The sequence below is a fragment of the Neolamprologus multifasciatus genome, chromosome 6, assembly GCF_963576455.1.
Source record: "Neolamprologus multifasciatus chromosome 6, fNeoMul1.2, whole genome shotgun sequence".
Taxonomy (NCBI): domain Eukaryota; kingdom Metazoa; phylum Chordata; class Actinopteri; order Cichliformes; family Cichlidae; genus Neolamprologus; species Neolamprologus multifasciatus.
Window position 1 is genome coordinate 23,289,131 of NC_140444.1, and position 20,876 is coordinate 23,310,006.

The 20,876-nt window shown below is 39.5% G+C and overlaps 1 protein-coding gene across 5 annotated transcripts in view; it reads left to right on the forward strand.

Annotated features, from left to right (window-relative positions):
• Positions 1-8,689, forward strand: part of npnta (nephronectin a) — a 60,040-nt gene extending 51,351 nt beyond the window's left edge. For all 5 annotated transcript variants that reach the window (XM_085164174.1, XM_085164176.1, XM_085164175.1 and 2 more), the window contains 4 exons: positions 442-531; positions 1,711-1,809; positions 6,755-7,014; positions 7,157-8,689. In XM_085164174.1, the coding sequence (XP_085020300.1) occupies positions 442-531; positions 1,711-1,809; positions 6,755-7,014; positions 7,157-7,267 (560 nt within the window). In that variant the 3' untranslated portion in view covers positions 7,268-8,689. The remainder of the gene's footprint in view (positions 1-441; positions 532-1,710; positions 1,810-6,754; positions 7,015-7,156) is intronic.
• The last annotated feature ends 12,187 nt before the right edge of the window (positions 8,690-20,876 follow it).

Sequence of the window (20,876 nt, forward strand, 5' to 3'; positions counted from 1 at the left end):
CCTTTAGTGACTTGGCTCAGTCTGTGATATTTTGGTCAGGTTGACACCATCGGACAAGGAAAGAGGCTATTTAAGGAGAGGCTGTGTACCTCGTGTACGTTCGTGTACTGAAGCTGCTAGGTGTGCAGCCGTAACATTTGCTCAGATGTTGCATCAGATGAGCCATCTTCCTTTTCCTCTTTATGACTCACATTAGACCTCTAGTGTTGCTACAGGTTTTTCTCAGGTATTCCAGTCTCTGGAGTCTTGCCTTTTATTAAATGTGACTGGCATTGGTTATGGAGGTGCTAAGCCATGACATTGATTTCGCCGTGTAAAACCTTTGAGTAATGAAACAAAGGGATATAACAGCCACAAGCAGACGTTAGTGAACAAACATAATACCTTTGTTAATCCTTTATCTAAGCCTTTGTCTCTCTTTCTCTGTCTCTTTCCTCTCAGTCCCCCGGAACCCCAGTGGCAACACAGTCCTCGACATCGACTTTGACATTGAGCTCGGCAACACGGCAGACGAAGCCAAGGATGACCCAGGTAAACAAAACACATTTGACAGAGACAATCAGCAAGAGCCCCGCTCATTGAGCTCGAATGATGATGGACGAGCCACATTTACCATGACCAAAATGAAACTGACAATCATCTCCCGCAGTGCTGCTGCAGAGGGTGAAGGTATTACAGTGACCAGATGTGTTTTGATAGGGCCTTCACCAGGGGGTGACACATGGCATCTGGTCGTTTCGGTTTAAATAATGGCTCGCAGCCCGGAAAGCAGTGCCAGACTTTTCCCACTTTTTGCATTACGCCAGCTTGATTACTTGACTGCTTGAATGATGAATTGACCATTTTGAAGCACATCACAGCTTCGCCCAAAACCTTCGTAATACTTGAGTTATTAAGTAGGTTCCCACAACAACAAGCTTTTGTGAGGAGATGGCTTCTCCTGTCATGTTTACTCAATGTGATTTATTGATGTCAATGGTATGCAGCAAAGATTGCCTAATGATTTCGTTGTGTGTTTATTGCGGTTTGGGTGTATCATTTGATACGCCGTGTCACAGGCACAGAGCGTTTTCATTGGCTCAGAAAATGAACTGGCATTTTTTTTTTCTTTTTTCTTGGAAATCCTGTTTCAGGGACAAAATGATGGATGTTATTTTCATCGAACCAATTTGTACTGCAGCGCCTGCATGCTACAGCAGCTGCTTTGCCTGTGTTGCCTTAATGTTATTGTCTGGGCATCATCACTGGGATCTTAGAAATCATCAGTCACTGAATATTACAGCTGTGTTGTAACCACGATGTATTTTAATTACAATGCAAGGCATGCAAACAGTAGTCTTTGTCTTCACTTACAAACACAATGACATCAGCAGTTCCTGCAGCTCATGTAAATATTTATGGTTTTTTTTCTTATTTTTATAGATGAATGCACTTCTGCTCGTAATTTGTGCAGCTCCTTTTCCAATTCATTTTTCTCCAGTGCATCAGATCTCTTCAGAGAGATTACAACATTACAACAAATGTTTGCGCTTTTATTGTATCATCGTGTTCATCAGAAGAAGCTTCGGCAGTCCTCTCGCTCCTGGGGAAGTTAGAGGCAAAAAAAAGCAAGGTTACTGTGAAGCATTACAAAGAGCAGACTGACGCCCCGTGCAAGTGTGTGCGCCCTCCACTTCTTTGAAAAGTGTGTGTTTTTTTTCTTCTATTCAGAGTCGGGGTATCTGAGCTGCTCCTTTGATGATGGTCTTTGTGGCTGGATCAGGGACAAAGACGGGGACCTGCACTGGGAGACGACGCCTGATCCATCAGGTAATTGAAGGGCAACTTGATTCTCCTCAGTCACACGTTTGTAATACGGCAAAGTGTTTGTTTTATTGGCAGGAACTAGAAATAACATGAGCCGTGCTGCTTCACACGCGCAAACTCACACTCTGGCAATCTAAGTAGCTTCTACTCAATTACAGGTCAAGGTGAAATCACTCCAGGGAAGTCGTTTGTCTCCTCTGGAGATTAGCGCTTCACTCTGCAAAGCGATGCAAATGAGACGTAGATTACGTGACCCATCAGGGATACCTGTGGCTCACATTAAATAGGAATACAACACCGTTACTTTGTGGGTTCAGACGAGGAGAAGACATAGTGAATTATGTTAAGAGGACTCTCTACGGGTAGTGAGAAGGCTTAAAGGTGCAGTGTACTGGAACTGTTTAACTAGGTTTGGTTTCCTTTGGCAAATTGTTTAGTCTTGCCGTTATTAGTGTTTTCAGACATTCCGAATGAGGCCTCATTCCAGCTAAAGTCCGAGCTCCTTCACAAAGGCAATAAAGGTTTTTTCTTTCCCCAGACCTTTAAGATGCCTTAAAAATCATTTAGAATGAATCATAAGCTAAGTGCTGACTTAGAGAAATTCCTTTTAATGGACAACATTTCAATTTGCAGTAACCTCTCTGCACTGCTAATGTTAATCAGAACACTTAAATAATCGCTTAGCTATACTGTACATATATGTGTGTGCGTGTGTGTGTGTCTGCCTAGTTTTTGCAAAATCCCCAGTGCGTTATGAAGCATGTAATTATTTACTGTTCATCCCTTTAAGTACTTTGATCGACAGCCACGGGCAAACACTCATGCCCATTAGAGGATTGGCATAGATTTGGAGAGCGCTCATAATTTATGCAGAAAGCTTCTGTGGGCCTGCAGATACTTAATACACCCCCTGCAGTTAACACCAGCCATACATGCTGTATAAGCAAAATACATCAGCATTAATCAGCTAATACTCAGAGGCTCTATCGCCTTTAAATTTTTAAAACTGTAGCTCAACTATCACTAACTAACGCATAAATTAAAATCTCCAAAATACATCTAGTTGCCAGGGCCACTAGATGTATTTTGAGGGAAAGAAACATAAATGGGTCAAGGGTTTGTCTAGTATCTATTTATATACTGTGTATGTATTTTGGAGATTTTGATGCACAGAAACATAAGTATCAGTTATGTTTATATACCATGTTTGTTTTAAATGATAAATTAACCACAATTACAGGAAAATAAAAACAAGTAAACTACAAAAACATGACAGCATTGCACAGTTGATTCAGTTTTTTGGCTACACATCGATGAAGAGAATCTCCTGTTCCAACACATCCCAAAGGTGCTCTACTGGATCGAGATCAGGTGACTGTAGAGGCCATTTGAGTACAGTGAACTGTTCAAAAAACAGTTAGAAATCATTTGAGCTTCGTGACATGGTGTGTTATCTTGTTGGAAGCAGACATTAGAAGATAAGCACATTGTAGTCACTGAGGGATGGACATGGTCAGCAACAATATGCAGGAAAGCTGAGGCTCATGGTGTTACCGGAAACTGTCCTTCAGACCATCACACCGAGCCTGAACCATTGATACAACACAGCACCCATGCTTTCATGTTTGAAAGCATGGGTGGATGTTCAGCCAAATTCTGACACTATCGTCTAAATCAGCGGTCCCCAACCTTTTTTGCGCTATGAACCGGTTTATGCCCGACAATATTTTCACGGACCAGCCTTTAAGGTGTCGCGGATAAAATAAAATAAAACTAGTACCGGTACCGAAAAAAGAAGATTTATTCATAACACACGTGAAAAGACCCAGAAAAACTGAGTTAACGATAAAAATGATAACAAAATAACGCTGAAAACCGATAAAAACCCTGAAAACCATACATTTCACACCTGAACCTCAACTCTCGCAGCCCAGTACCAAACGACTCACTGACCGCTTGGACCGCTGGTCTAAATGTCACAGCAGAAATGGAGAGTTAAGCGACATTTTCAAGTCTTCTATTGTCCAATTCGAATGCGCCATTGGGAATTGTAGCCTCGGTTTCCTGTAGTACATCTGCTTCAATGTTCCACATGTTGTGCGTTCAGAGATGACCTTTGCGTTATTTTGATATGACTTGAGTTGCTATACCGTCTGAGTCTGGCCATTCTCATCTCATCTATGACATCAATAGAGCTTTACTTTACACAGAGAACTGCCTCTCACATGTGTTTTGATTTTATTCAGACCATTCTCTGTAAACCCGAGAGATGGTTGTGGAGAAATATCCCATCAGGGATAAATCACATGCAGCCAAGAGCAGCAAATCTGGCATCAACAAAATGCCTTGTTTAAAATCACTTAAATCTCATTTCTTCCTCATTCTGATCCTCGTTTTTTGTTTTTTGTTTTTTGTTTTTTTTTTTACTTTTAATTGCAAAGCAGGAAAACAGCAGTCACCAGCATATACATATACAGGACAAAGATGCTTCTACATGTATAGCAGGACCTGGGAGGTAGAAAGAAAAACCCAACAGCAATAGTAATAGACCAGGGGTCAGCAACCTTTAACACCCAAAGAGCCACTTGGACCCGGTTTCCACGCAAAAGAAAACACTGGGAGCCGCAAATACTTTTTGAAATCTAAAATGAAGATAACACTGTATATATTGTTTTTTTTTTACCTTTATGCTTTGTGTGAACAACTAAAGTAAGTAAGTAAAGTTTATTTATTAAGCGCTTTTCACAGACAGGCAGTCACAAAGCACTGTACACAAATATTAAAATAAACAATACAATCAATAGACATTATACACAATGTAAAAGATCAAATGTAAAGAATGTAAAGAATATAAAATACGTAGATCAACAAAAGGCTTGTTTGAACAGAAAAGTTTTTAACTGCTTTTTAAAAGAATCCACAGAGCAACTAAAGTGTGTTGCTTATGAAATCCATGAAGTGCTACAGAGAAAATTACATTTTGTTTATGTAATTAACACATTTTGAACTCTTAAAGAAATATAACAAAAGGAAAGACACCCAGCTGAACTAAAATGATCCATGTAGCAAACAAAAACTGTTGTGAGCCGCCAGCCTTATATCGCCTTTGGGCTTTTGGAGCCTTGACCTGACTTTTAAAAAGTAATTGGAAAAAAAGCACTATGCTGCTAAAAAAAAAATAGATATTTGCAAAATTCTGCCTAAATATGTATTTTACCAGGTTAATGTGTGTGGCGGGGCCTGGTCTGCATCGCCGCTGCAGGGGAGTCGGACACACCTGAGCGGGACCCGCAATCACGCCTCGCTGCCTTAAAGTCTGTACTCTCTCTGCTGTTGAAAAGCTACAGCCGGCTGTATGCGCAACCATGTGTGAAAAGCAGTCAATAAAGAGATGCTGAAAAGCATGTTCATGCAAACATCGTCGGGTCTGCCGCGATATGTTTACAATAAGACTTATGGTCCCGAACCTCTGCGCACAGCGTTTACAAATCGGGGCTGTACAAAGTCACTTTCATCTTCACGCAGGACTGTAAGCTGTCATCTGTGAGGCGTGAGCTGTGTTTGTTTTTAACAAAGTTCACAGTGGAGAACAGCTGCTGACATAATGTGGATCCGAAGATCCATAATTGGCCTACCTGGGGTTGAAAGTCTCGATAAATGCACGGCGTTTCGGCGGGTACATCGGCTTCCGCGAGTGTGACGCTTATTTTGAGCGATGAAAAAATAATAAGATAATTTTATTTTTATATTTCAAAATCACAATAATCTTTAGAACTACAAGTTAAAAAAAAACTAAACACAAATAAAATACACTTCAGCTAAATACTTCTAATTTATTTTCCCAAACCACCTGGAGCCACAAAATAAAGACTAAAGAGCCGCATGCGGCTCCGGAGCCGCGGGTTGCCGACCCCTGTAATAGACAATGAAAAAGGTTAACAATTGTCCCTTTGTTGCCAGGCTAAATCCCGTAAGCCCGATTTCAACCTCTGAGCAGAAGGAGTGTCCAGATGGGCCAAAAAAGGGTCCCATGTGCGATAGAAAAGGAAAGGTTTGTCCTTAAGTGCTGTAGAGAAGGCTTCCATTGGCACAATACATATCACAGACTGTAGCCACTGGTTTTGCTGCGAAAGCCGGCAGGTAGCTCATCATTTAGTCCTAACAAACAAGTCCTAGGACCCAGATTCTGATCCTCAGTTTGAACTTCAGTAGATCATATTGACTATGTCTACATGCCTTAAAGCACTGAGTCACTGCCATTGATTGGTTGGTTAGATATTTGTGTTAACAAGCAGTTTCGAAAGTGTACCTATTGAATTGGCTGGTGTGTATATTTCTTTTTACTGTTCTTCAGGTGACAGCAATTAAAGTGACAGGAAAACACAATGTGGCTTTCTAGAAACCACTAGGGAAACATTGTCATCAGAGGTTTGCATCGATTCTAGAAAATAACGCCAATAAAAATGTTTTTAAATGACAGGTATGTGTGATGGTATACATGGTGAAATAGAAACCAGTTTCTGTAGCAGTAAAAATGCACATGCATCCCAAAAACAAAGCTAAAGGAAAGAGAGTTTTGTCCATTTTTGTGTTCATTTTAATTCTTCTGGTCTGTTTCAACAAATTTTCTCTCAGATCTGTCTTTCAACTTTGTTTGGCTCAATTGAAGTGCAATCAAACCAAATCCCTGATTTTTGCTTATATATTTTTCTGCACTGTGTACGGACTGATGGTGATATAGGTGATAAACAACATGACATTTAGAAAAAAAACGGCAAAGCCACAAACATTGATTATTTTATTAAGTAGTTTCAGAGTACAGCCTTCTCACAGAAAGCTCATGCAGCTTAATCTTATCAACACAACTCAGTCTTTACTTTTTTTTTTTTTGTGAAAATTTAGACTACCATGTCATCACTGACTTAAAATCTGTGACTTGCATCCGCAGGTGGACGCTACCTAACGATACCCGAAGCAGGAAACAAGAGGACTGGACGAGGAGCGCGGCTGGTCCTCCCCCTTATCCCTCCCTGGAATGACGGCAATCTGTGCTTGTCATTCCGGCACAAGCTGGCAGGTCACCATGTGGGAATGCTCCAAGTGTTTGTGAAGAAGGGAAAGCAGTACAGTCCAGCAGTCTGGGGTCGAACAGGTGGAAATGGCTGGAGACACACCCAGATCACATTATGGGGCACAGGCCTGGAAAGTGTAAGTATAACAATAAATATTAAAAAATGAGTCTCTCATAAAGTAAAAATATTTAAACATCTAACATTATTTTATGTTCATACTTTATGTTCCTGTTCCTATGTAAGAATACCTCAGTGTGCATTTTACTGCTGTTCATCAGGTGATCCTGAAGGGGGAGCGCGGGCGAGGCAGGAGCGGAGAGATGGCCGTGGACGACATAACCTTGAGGAAAGGCTCCTGCACGGAGGAGCACAATCTGAGGAGACTTTGACTGACAGAACAGGGCGAGGCAGAAAGAAAACAAGAGAGAAACTCATCTCAAAGAGAACGGACTCTGTTGTGACCCCCCCTCTCCCCGCTCTCTCTCTCTATCTGCCTGGGCACTCACTGATTCCTCCCTAAACCCCTCAGCCGTCGTGTAAACAAAATCCCCCCAAATCATGCGTCTGCAGAACAGTGGGTTTCTCTCACTCGGCTGTCCGTTAATAAAAGGACCGAACCTGTCCTCGTGGGTGGATCCCAGCAGCACATCCCCAGTCCTCTCAGCTTCCATCTCACTCCATCACCTTATTACTCTAAAGTGTGCATGTACCTACTCACCATGGAAATGTCCTCCACCTAACAGCACTGGCAGCCTTCCAGCCGCACCGCTGACAGGCCCACGCTCACTTCATTTCTTCCCGGAGAGAGGATTGTTCCTTTATTTAGGGAGCCCGCTTTTGCTTTGCTTTGATCCTTTAACCACAAGCCATTGCTTTTTTAGTTGCTTAATGGTGAAAACATGTGGCCAGGGGTGCATTTTGTGACTGTTTTGATCAGAAAAAAAGAAGAAGAAACAAGCGGTAGATTTCTTTTGGTTGGAGATTTAAAAAATGTACATAAAATACAAATTTTATTTGTCAAAATTTAATTGGTTCTAATGCAGATTTCTTTCAATCTGATATAGGCCCACAGCATAACACCAAAAGTCAGTTTACCGCTAATTTTACTGGTCAAATGTGAGTTGTTTTTCGTTTTTTTAATTACCGGCTACTGTTCTATAGCACAGCTTTGTCTGAAAGGCCCTTTTTGTTGCCACAGCATTTCAAAGACCTGCTTGGTCGCAGAAAGTTCAGATATTTAGCATCTTTTCTATCGTGTTATTGCCTGTTGAGGTTGGTTAAACTCTGCGATCATGTTCTTCAGATACTTGAAACGTGTAAAACAGAATCATTGTACGATTTTCGAGTCAACCGAAAAGTTACTTTTTATTATACACTTTGTGCTTTGTTATATTAAGTGCAGTTTGTTACAAAGATGATGACACCAACACCTTTTTAGGTTTTCACAAATTGTATTATTGTAAATGTAGTTGTGTGTACATACTCTAAACAATCCCATTTGTTGTGTGATTTATATGTTATGTAAATTCATACGTAGATATCAATTGGATTTCAGCTGGTTGATATTTCAACTTTTAAGGAAAGAACGTGTACACAGATCAAAACCTTGTGTAGTGCAAGGCTGTTTAAAGTGTCCAAAAATGTGTCTTCATATGGTATAAAGCTCTGTTTGTAACTTGCTAAGCACATAGTTGCATATTGTATGATGTGATAATGAAGGGCATTGTAAAGGTTTTCTGTGTGCATGGTTGCATTCACCAAATTCAGAATTATCCAGACCAGTATGTAAATAAAAAACAACAACATTTGAATGGTGTGTTTACAAAAAAACAACACCAAAAAACAAAATTGGCTTACTTCCAAAGACGGACATGTTAGGTGATTCTAAATTAGCTGTAGGTATGGATGTGTGAGACAAATTAAGGTTTTACAGTGTAACCAATAAAGTTCTGAATGTGTGTGTGGGCGAGCATTTGGGTTGTGAATGTGGCTTGTATTGTAAAATCCTTTGTGTGGTCTGAACACAAAAGCACAATATTGTTTAAGCCAGTTAATTTACATATACAGTCCACCTAGCCCCACAATCCTTACAAAACAACATAGTTTTAAAGGTAAAATGTTAATATTTGGAAAAAACACGATTTAGCCCTCTGGCTTAGAGGATAAGTAGAGGCTCAGAAATTACAACATGTTGGAAATATCAAAAACTGCAGATCCAGAAATGCCTGCTGTTTCCAAAGTGAGTCAATCTCCAAAGACATCAGTGTTAAAATGCAACTTTACAGCCTTTTAAAAAAAAGACTTTGGTGTCAGCGGCTAATTTACACCTTCATCGCATATCAAAGGGTGTTGAGAAGTGTTTTTTTTAACACACAAAAAGTTCTGGAAAATCATTGGTGACACAGTCACTTTGATTAAGAGGTAAGTGCTGAACACCGAACACCAGCTGTAATTGCTTCATTCAGCTGTGTTTCATCTCCTTTAATTGTTTTATTTATATAGCACCAAATCACAACAGCAGTTGCCTTAAGGCGCTTTATTTTGTAAGGGAAAGACCCTACAATTACACAGAGAAACCCCAACAGTCAAAGGATCCCCATGAGCAAGCATTTGACAGTGGGAAGAACGAACTGCCTTTTAGAAGAAGAAACATCCAGCAGAACCAGGGAGAGTCAGCCATCTGCTGTTGGGTATGAAGGAAAGGAATATGGACAAAAGACATGGTGTGTAAGAAAACTTTAGATTAATAATAACCAATAATTAATGCAGATGTGTGTATGGTGAATGAAAAAAAGCAGCCGAGAGCAGACAGGTGACCCTGTATTCAGAGTCCAAGTATATGCTTTATATAATTTGTCAAAATGTAACATTTTAAACTAAGCTACTTTTAAGATTTAAAATAATCTTAAAAGTAGAGAGGATGTCTGTCTACCAAATCCGAACTGGGAGCTGGTTCCACAAAAGAGAGGCCTGAAAGCTGGAGGCTCTGCCTCCTATTCTACTTTTAAATACCCTAGGAACCACAAGTAAACAAGCAGATATGTACTATTACAGGAGTCCAGCAAGCACTCCTACATATTTGCTTATTATGCACACTGAAGGACATATCCTGGTGAAAACAATGCCAAGATTCCTCACAGTGTTACTGGAGACCAGGGTACTGTCATCCAGATTAAGCATCTGGCCAGACATTATGTTTCTAAGAGTTTAGTTTTATCTTAATTTAGAAGCACAAAAGCAGAGGTCATGCAGGTCCTTAATGATGGATGAAAAAGTATCTATAAATTTGAGTCATTGAGCTCGCCAGCTTGTGTGTTTTTAGAGAATTTCTAACACAGCTGATGTGACTAACTGTGCAAAACTGTGTTAACAGCCTGTCCAGCGAGTCTGTGCCCCACTTGTGTTTAGTGACACTTTTGTATTTCATTAGTATGTCACTTACCACTATTCAGTAATTCATAACTGCATTTTGTATAAGTATATACTTTTTGTGGGGCTCCATACTGTCTGTGGCTTGCTAATTAAGCTTAGCACTTCCCTCTCTCTCATACAAATATTATCACTTTGGGCATCAAAAGACCAACATACTGATATTTATAATTCAGGCTTTAAAAGGATTTAAAACTAGAGGGCAGCATCAAGGTGGCTCTCTTTCATATACAGGCCATGACCCCGATGTTGTTGATACTGTAATATATGCAGCCACACAGTTCAGTTACAGCTCTATCAACAGCAGGTCATGCTATAAAAATGAAAATGTCAATACTCCAGTGAAATAAAAGAGAACGAGAGAGTGTAACAACTCAAAGTGCACATTTCACAAGTTTGAAACATCTAAGGAAGTTTTAAATACTTTTATTGTGATTGTTAAACGAGTGGCAGACAGGTTCAAGGTGGGGCGTAATTACATCAGGGATGTTCGCTAAGCCCTACTTGTTTGCAATGGTGATGGACAGGTTGACAGATGACAGATTTTCATTGGAAGTGAGCAGAAGAAACAGATGTGAATACATTGAAGGGACAGGCTCAGGTTGAGGAGTTTGGAGACAAAGTTAGAGATGATTTGGACATGTGCAGGCTGGAGCTAGTCGTTTTAAAGGATTGGAGAAAGGATGTTGAATATGGAGCTGTCGAACAAAAGGGAAATAGGACGGACCTCAGGGAAGGTCCATGGATGGAGAGAGTTTGTGTGACAGAAGAGGATGATAGCGATAGGATGAGATGCAAGTAGATGATGGCGACCTCTAAAGGGAGCAGCCAAAAGAAAAATAGGAAGAAATATAACAATATACAAACAAAGGACGTTTGAAATACGAGTGTTATGATTGGCTTTTCTCAGGAATAAACAAACCTGTGTTTGCTTAGTGTAAAAGCTCAATGTGGTACCTTTAAAATAACGATGTCCCAGAATTTCAAACTATTCTGGAAAAATGATAAAAATATGAAGATCACACCACCTTCACACTCGCATCCAATTACTACTGCAGGTCACAAACTTCTGTCTGGAATCAGTTTGTTTACTTTCTTGCAAGCTTTACTTTATTTGACTTTTCTATTTACCTTTGGAATTACTTTTGTAAGACATGAAAAAAGGAAACTTTTTAATATTTATTCATCAGAAAAAAAGTATTTCAAGATTCATATACAACAAAATGTAAATTAAAAGATTAAAGGATAACCAATCTGATTCAATCTAATACTGTGGTGTTGTTGTTGTTGTTTTTTAAGAAATCGGATGTTTAAAAAAAATGCATCAGACAAAATTAATTTTAGATGAAAGGGAGAACAGAGTTTCTTTCTTTGATGAAGCAACTAGTTAGTCAGCAGATGGCTAAAAGGAAGCAAAAGGACATGTTCTCTGATTTATTACTTCAAATCCCCACAGACACTGAAGGATATGTTCTCTTTTTTATGATACAGCCACAAAGCTTCGTTATAGCTGTGTGTGAAGGCTGGCAGGTTTCAGATAAAACTGAAGACCAAACCTCGTACATAGTTACAGGCATTAATGCAAATACCATTGTAAATAACTGTGTCACAGAAATGTGTGAAACCACACACTTACACTTCATGCTGTAGCTCAGGTGGCAGAGCAGGTCAGCCACTAATCAGAAGGTCGGTGGTTTGATCCCAGGCTGCCTCCTGGCTGCATGCCAAATATCCTTGGGCAAGATACTAACCCCATGTTTGCCTACTGGTGGTGGTCAGAGGGCCCGGTGGCGCCTGTGTCCGGCAGCCTCGCATCTGTCAGTGCGCCCCAGGGCAGCTGTGGCTACAATGTAGCTTGCTATCGCCAGTGTGTGAATGTGTGTGGGAATGGGTGAATGACTGAATGTAGTGTAAAGCGCTTTGGGGTCCTTAAGGACTAGAAAAGCGCTATACAAATGCAGGCCAAATACAGGCCATAGTTAATTCTTACCATGAAGTAAAGTGGGTCGATCGCTTTGATATAAGCTTTTAAGTGTTCTTTGTGGTAAGTAGCCTTAGAGAAGTTTAATCACAATAAGCAGGCAGTGGAATTTTTTTCCACCTTGCATTTTCATATTTCATTATATCAATAGCAGCAGTAACTGAAGCCACCTTGAAATTTACTACAGAGTCGATGAAGCTTTGATTGTGTGCTCGCTCTGGTAGACAACAAAAAAATAGTCTGATGACCTTTAGAGGAATGGCTATGGTGGATAATCTCCTTCAGTGTCCATAACTCACACACACCACCACACAGCAGAAAACAGCAAATGACTCAAACTTTTGTTTGCTCAGATAAGGCCTGTGATTTCGATATTAGATCAGTTCATCTTTCAGATCACTGACCTGTTATGAGATATCTTCAGATCTTCATTTCACTTCTTGGCTGCTTATTTGGGGGCCAAGGGGGCAAGCAAACAAGCCTTTTATTGAGATAAACCATCAAGACAGTAAGAGATCCACAGGGAAGTGGAAATAACCCAAACACACGTGTGTGTGTGTGTGTGCGCGCGCGCGCGCGCGCGCACACACACACACAGCATCTACAATCACGTCTCCATAAAAACCTGTGCTGTCGTTGTTGTTGGTGTGTGGCTGGCAGTTGGGAAGCTACAGGCAAGTATTTGTAACAACAACAGTACTTAAGAACAAAGTATGTTGAAAAGAATAAAAATGTGGACCTGTCTGCCCCAAGGACCCAGCCAGCCAGGGAAGGAGCTGGGCCAAATGGTGGTGGAGCTGGCGGCAGCGCAGACCACGCCCTGCCACATTATATCAAAAGTGTAATGAAAACAGCACCATATATCTATATCTATCTATATCTATATCTATATCTATATCTATAGATAGATAGATAGATAGATAGATAGATAGATGGATATCGATATCGATATAAATATATATACATTGTGGGAAGTAAAGAAGAACAAATAATTTCTCGCTGTGGGGTCAACTTGGTAAATTGGGCCATCAGTTAAAATGGGCCATCTTAGGTTTGAGTACCTCTTTAAAAATTAACAGCCAATGACTCAGCATTCAGCATTTGATTTTACTGATCCAAGATTGACACTGGTCAGCCTCACAGCAAGGAGATCTTTCTGTGTGGAATTTCTATGTTCTTCCCATGTCTGCATGGGTTGTCTCCAGGTACTCCGGCTTGCTTCCAGAGTCCAAAGACACCCAAATAGTGGGGTTAGGTTAATTGGTATTTGGTGAGTGGTAAATTGGTAAATTGCTCATAGGTGTGAATGCTGTGCAATAGACTGGCAACCCGTCCAGGGTAACAACCCCCCCCATGCTATCTGAGATAAGCTCTAGCCTGTCTTTGTGATCATGAATTGGATAAGCGGAAGAAAATGGGTGGATGGTGTAAGATTGGTCAGGGAGGCGGGCCAATATCTCATTCTGAGACTGCTCCAGAAAACTTCACGGTGACTTATCCAATCTCATTTGATAAATCAATATGTAGTAAGTAATGATTCATAACACTTGTCAAGCTGGACTGTCTCAGATAAAATGCTGATAAATGCTTTTTCATGAAAAAGCTTTTTTTTTTTCATTAGGGGCGCAAATTGCCTTCATGTGTCCGATGAAATGGGCTATAATTTCGGTTAAATTATGTCACCCTCTGAACTGAGCTTTAGAAGATATTCTGATGCTTCCTCTTATTAAAAAAAGATGTATTTTTTTTTTTCAGATAATATTTATAAATTCTATTATTGCATCCAATGCAATTTTATTTAATTTAAATATTGCCAAAAAACAAAAACAGTCGCCTGAAGACAGGTTATATTGAAAGGTAAAGACCTTGCAATAATACAGAGAAACCCCAACAATCAGACGACCCGCTACAACCTGGTAGGTTTTCCACACGTTCCCTTCTAAGTGCATTTGTATATGTTTATGCGTGTTTATGCGTGTTTATGTCCCCCCCCCCCCCCACACACGCACACACAAACACACAATTTAATTTCAAGTAAAAGCAATAAAAAGAGGTTTTATTTCACCTCATAGTGATCATGGTGGATTTCATTCTTCTTACTTTATCACTTACAAGCTACGGATTTGTAAAAAATCCAAATCAGGCTTTAGACCAGTATGCCACAGCTTATACAGGCACAGTGTTGTTATTGTTTTGTTCTTTCTGTGCTTGTTATTGCACTGACATCCTTCAGAAGTACTCATGTAATGAAAATGCAATACATTATAACTTCATTCTCCTGTTGGAGATGCTCCCTGCTGCTGTAACAATGCAGCATATGAAATACATGAGGAATAAATAAAAACATGCAGAAGCCTGATAAACAATCCCCCTAAACATTCACACAATAATATTACGCTTATTTAAAAACACTGTTATTTTGTGGGAATCCACCCCCCCCCCCCTCCTTTGACTTAGAAGGCTGTTTATTGCGCTTAGAGACTTTCCAAACATTTTTTTTCCTGTGAATGTAAAGCAGTAACCTCTAGAGCAGCGTGTTGAACTTAGCTCAGCTCACCTCTGTGAGCACTAAGAATTTCTGATACAAGCTGTCCTTGTAAATGAGGAGAGAAATGAAGTTAACTGGCAACCCTGCATCAGAAGTAAGATTTTCTTCCATCTCATTTTCTTTATTCTTCTAAAACCAAGTTATATGCTGTGTGTCCAGGAAATGTTTGCATAATAATAGTAGTAGTACAGTTTTACGTTCTAAACCCTGTGTAGTCCATATGAGTGTAGCTCATGCTCCCACTAGAGGAAGCAAAAATGTAAAAACGAAAGCTAAGGTGGCTCCATCCTGGCTATGAACAGTGTTTGCAACAGCTCTGAAAAAGTCAATGTCTCATGACTAAATTACCACTAAGTTATAAACAGACAAAATAACCAGTGATAGGATGAAGGATTAAATGGAAATAATCTCACCTAGACTAAATGATTTTTGGTCTGCTTTGGTTGATGTATTGCAGTTGTCACACAATATTTAGCAAAGCTGGTGATGAACCACCTGTTGCCTAGTTTCCTTTCCTGTCCCAGTGTAAAAATGTTGTTATGCACATATAGGCCAATGGCATCAGTGATTTCTCCAGAGGCTTCATTTAAAAAAGATGTAAGATGTTTCTACCTAGTGCTTTTTCTAACTGCATTTACACTCCAATGGATGCATCGGAGAGCAACTTGGGGTTAGTACCTTGCACAAGGATACTTGACATGCAGACTGGAGGAGCGAGGGACTGCTGTTTCTACCCATGTCCCACCACCTCTTCAGAGAGCAGTTTGCTCTATTTCCTTGATGTTGCTGACAACATTCCTATCAACTTTGGTTTTATGAGACTCAACAACAACAACAAAATAACCCGTTATTATATGAGAGACTGAGCGTTACATTCTAGTCTGCTGTTTGAGGTTTTGTTTTGAATTTCAACCACTTGTCTAATTCAGGTTTGGGGGTGCGGGGTTGGAGCCTATCTCAACTGTCATAAGGTGAAAGTTGGGGTACACCGTGAATAGGCTGACAGCCCATCATAGGGCTAACACAGAGAGACAGACAACCATTCATACCTACAGTGTGGCCAAATTAAGTGGTAAATGGACTGGTTCTTATATAGCACTTTTTTACTCTACTTGAGCACTCAAAGCACTTTATACTGCATGCCTCATTCGCCCATTCATATAAGCACTTTTTTTCTATGACGAAGTGGTCTTCTATCTAACATTTGAACACATTCAGAAGGCAATGAATGCATCAGAGAACAACGTGGGGTTCAGTATCTTGCTCAAGGATATTTTGGCATGCAGACTGTACAAGCAAGGCATCAAACCACCAACCTTCCGATTAATGGATGACCTACTCAACCTGCTCTTGAGCAGGAGGTTGGATAGTGGTTAGAATCAACCACTTAGCTGAACATAAATGTCAGCAGTGCTAACCACTGGACCAGCATCCCACACTCTTTCTGGTTTTCAGTCATTATTTCCACTTTGTTTTGAAATACTCACCAATTGTCCCGTGCTTCTCGTGTTTAATGTTTTTGTGACCCATCCTATTTAGTTTCACTCACCATTCTCCTCTCTGTACTGCTCTGTTACACTTTGTGTTCGTAACTTTGTTTCTCACAGTTCTCATGCATTTCCGATGCCATGTGCCCAGGCTTACTCTGCCAGAGTCTTGTGATTTTAATAACTTCGCCTAAACATTGACTGCTTTCCTTCTACCAACGCATGACTTAAATAACATTCTTTGATTTTTATTTATTTTTTTACTCTTGAGTCATGAATTTCTGTTAGAAACTGCAGCTAGAAACTCACTTCAGATTTACACTTTAATAAACCTGTAGAATTTTTGGCATTGAGGGTTTTTAAAAATTCAAAAGGCAGTATTGCACACAGGCTGACAAAGGCTCAGTTGGCTGACTTATATTTGAATCAGGATTTGAAAAATTTCCATGGGCCCACTCAACTCCATTTAAAGGAGTATTCAACATGAATTGCAGACCGACATTTAACCGACATTAAATGTTACCTAACATATAGCATTTATTTTTGAGACTTGGAACCTATAAACCTTCTTTGCTGGACAGTCATGCATGTAAGCTCTGGGTCTCAATTAAACTGAAATGCATAATTAGGTTTTCTAACACCAGTACAGTATTTTCACTAAGATTATCTATTGAAGAATGTTAAAATCCATACAAAACTCAATAAGCTCCATCAAAGCGACAGAATCTCATTAAATAGCAAACATCTAGACTTGTCCAAAATATTGCACATAGATTATTTTTTGCTGCCTGACTGAATATTAATTCAGAAGTTCAGATGATGGTGTGAAAAAGAAAAGTTTAAGTGAAAAAAAAATCGAATTAAGCCATGAATGCTTTATAAACATATTATTTCCCTTCAGTAAATCTGAACTGGTCTGCATGAAACAAATAATGCATGTGTCGTATCATGTTAGCGGTCATGTCTAAATCTGACTAAATTTGTAGGTCAGCGTGACCTCCCTGACTAGCCATTTATGAGGTTTGATTTTATTCAGTTTGTTATTTTGAGTGACTAAATAAATAAATGATGAATGTCACACAACCTTATCCTTTGACAAAGGTTCTTTGTTTTCCTACTCGCTAAAAGGCATGGCAATTTCCATTTCTGAAGTATGAATCGATGTCATTGCATGTACATGCTTACAAAAGCGCTTTGTATCATTATCTGCCACTGGCTCTTCGTCCCTACTTACTTGCTATGATAATTATTATTATCTAAAATAAGTATTTTCTGTTTATTTATATTGTTTTATTGTTATTTGGTGCTCCAGAATAGAAAACAAGTTTGCTAAATAAACAATACACAATACACCATGATAGCAAAGTTCAAGTACACAAACTCGCTTGCTTGTCTGTAATAGGAACAAGGTTATCACTGTGCTACACTGGAAAGTTCTGGATGTCTCCCTGCAGGGACTTCACTTTACCCTTACAGGGAAACCACAAATTTTCAGGGAACAGTGGGGGATGCTTTTTTTGTCAACCTCAATCAGCGCCAGCTTTCCAGAGGAGATAAGGCAGGGCAAAATGTTGCATCCTACAAACAGGCAGAGGAAGTGAGAGAATCTCTGTGTGAACAGATCCACAGACTGTTGAAATTCCAGCACAGTTACAAATCGCAAATACTGTTCTGTTAGAATGAAGATGATTTCCTTCGTCCTAAAGTGGTGCTTCAGGTTCAGAGTTTGGCTTAATGCTGCACATATCACAACACGCAAGTGAACAGAGCAATTTTAGAGTCTTATTTAGCAAAAACAATAGAGTTGGTGTGACAGAAGAAGATGATAGGGATAGTGTGAGATGGAGGCAGATCAACCGCTCTGGAGAGATCCTAAAAGGAGCAGCTGAAAGAAAGTCTCCCTGCAATTCATGTTAATGTCTGCTTCATTTACTGTGATGATATTGTAGTTAAAATTGATTAAGACTGAGACAAAGATAAACTCACTGATGAGAATGTATTCATATTAAGGTACTGTACAGATGATGCTTCAGGATGCATGATTTAATATCAGTGGTTCATATCCGTTATCATTAGGTTGCATACTATGAACAGAACTCAGGTGTCATCTAATCATTTTACTAACAAAAGATGAACCAAACCCCAAATGAGTGAATAAATAACTCAAATGTAAAATATTTGACCTGAGTTGTGGAAACAGCCGGTCTATCGTGTGGAGGTCACACTTTGATTCTCCTAGGCGTGAAATAAACCTGCGTGCTTAAGTTGCAGTACCACCAGGGGGCGTTCATTTATTTAAAGGCAACAAGTCACTACTTACCAAGGTGTGGGCTATTCTACAAAGGGCTATTCTAAAGTATGAAGTACTTTCAAGGGTCCTTCTATGCCAGGTAAGATTAAGCTAGATGGTTGATATGTATATGTATAGTAATGTTTCCTTAAAGGTTTGCCCATGACTGTTTTCATGTTGGCTTTAAATAAATTATTGCTGTCTTCTGTTACTGCAAGGTATTGCAACTTAAGCATGTCTGTAAGTTCTCAGTCATCCAGGTCATGGTAGTCTAAGGAGCTTATGGTTTATGTTTCTTGAAGTAGTTTTCACCTTATATCCGAGAAGCTTCATCAAGTCAAAAGCCAAATGATGGAGAGACAGAGGTAGGAATTAAAGTTTGCTTTAGAACTGAAGAATCAGAGGTGCAATGCCTTCAAGAAATTTAAAGAAGTCAATTTGCTTTCTTTCCAAGCTCCTTAGGTAAGTTAAGCATGCGTATCCATAACACGTCTGGAGAGGCAAAGCGTGACATCCACATGATAGCCCAGCGGGTCTATTACATCCTTTTCCGTGATACTGGGTTGGGGTACAACTGCAAATACTCCTGTGCTGCGTCAAAGGTGAAGCAGAATGAATTTAATGTCTTTAAGGTATTGTTTTTAGCATAGCGTAGTCTGGGCTCTGCATAGACGCCTCAAAAATGTAACCTATTTCCAGTACATGCGTGCTGGTGATGCTCAGGGCAGAACAGTCCAACCTCGGACCGTGAATATACCAAATCCGTCTGCGATGTTTCCGCTTTGGATATTTTCAATATTCCTCTGTAAATAATAACAAGAACTTTACACACAAATTAGGATTCTTTTGAGCCACACAGTCATGCCTGATCTTTTTCTTTTTTTCCCCCATATCAGGGTGGAGCTGTATCATAAACAGGGGTTCTCTGAACTGCTGACTTGCACCATGTCAGTTCTTCTGAATAAAAATAAAGTGTTAGATAATCGATTATAGGAAGAACTTTTGCAGTGAGTTAAGCAAAGGAAATGAGTATTTTAGGATTAAAAATGTAGTTTAAAAGACCACTGAAAATCATGATCCTAAGAAAAGGGTTTTGAAGCAAAATGAACTGAATCATACGAAAAACAAGAATTCAAGACTTTAGCCCAGCAATGATATTCTCCTTCAAACGCAGGGATTATGTAATTGGGTTCGTTTGTTTGCATGTTTTTAAGGAATCTAGCATCCAGTTTTCAAGATCTTGTGTTCAAATTTTGTGTGATGGTAGATACGAATAACAACTTGAGCTGCTTTAATTTTGGTGAAAATCAGGTCAAGGTCACACCAAATGTGAAATCAGTGACCCTGATTGTTAGCACCCAAGGTCAACATATTGTAATATGTTGATGTCATCATATCATAATAAAAACAGGTTGAGGTCAGCATGTCATAATAAAACATAAAAAGTTTTAGTACACCCGTTGCTCTTCAGGGTTAGTTACACCGTCTGAGTGCTCTTGTTTGGTATTTGAAATGTTGCGCAGGACATTTTATTGGCACATTTTGAGCAGCTTAGTCCCAGCTGTTTGAGTATTGTTGCTGAATATGTCCATCCCATTATAACCAGTGTATCCATGGCTGCTTCCATTAGGATAATGCACCTCAAAGCTCAAAAAAAAAAAAAAAAAAAAAAAAAAAAAAAAAATGCAAACTGGTTTGAATGTAACAGCAAGTCCAGTGTACATAGATGACTTCCAGAGTCACCTGATCTCAATCTAATAGAGCACCTTTGGGATGTAGTGAAATGGGAGCTTTGGATCATGCATGCGTGACAGGCAGGAACTGTGTGATGCTATCATGTTAGCATGAATCAACATCTCTGTTTTCTCTTAATGTTTTCAGCACCTTGTTGAATCTATGCCAGAAATAACTGAGGCGGTAATGAAGGCAAACTTCTGTCCAACCCAGTAATAGTACACCACCACCAGTAGTAGGGTGTACCTAATAAAATGTAAGGAGAGTATATATTAAATCGATCGAACTGATTTCAGAACAAAATACAAAGACCAGTTTTAAATAAATATGCTACACATTCCAACAGCAAGTAAGAATAAGGGGTAATGGAGGCCCATAGGTTTTAGGTAAGGTGGACATTTTATTAATGCCTGCAAACGATGTGTGATTGCTCTCTATATGCCATACTTTGAAAATGTTTTGTATAGTGCAAAGTCCTGCTAATTTGCAGTAACCAAACTTGACAATTTACAGTACAATCTAAAAAAAT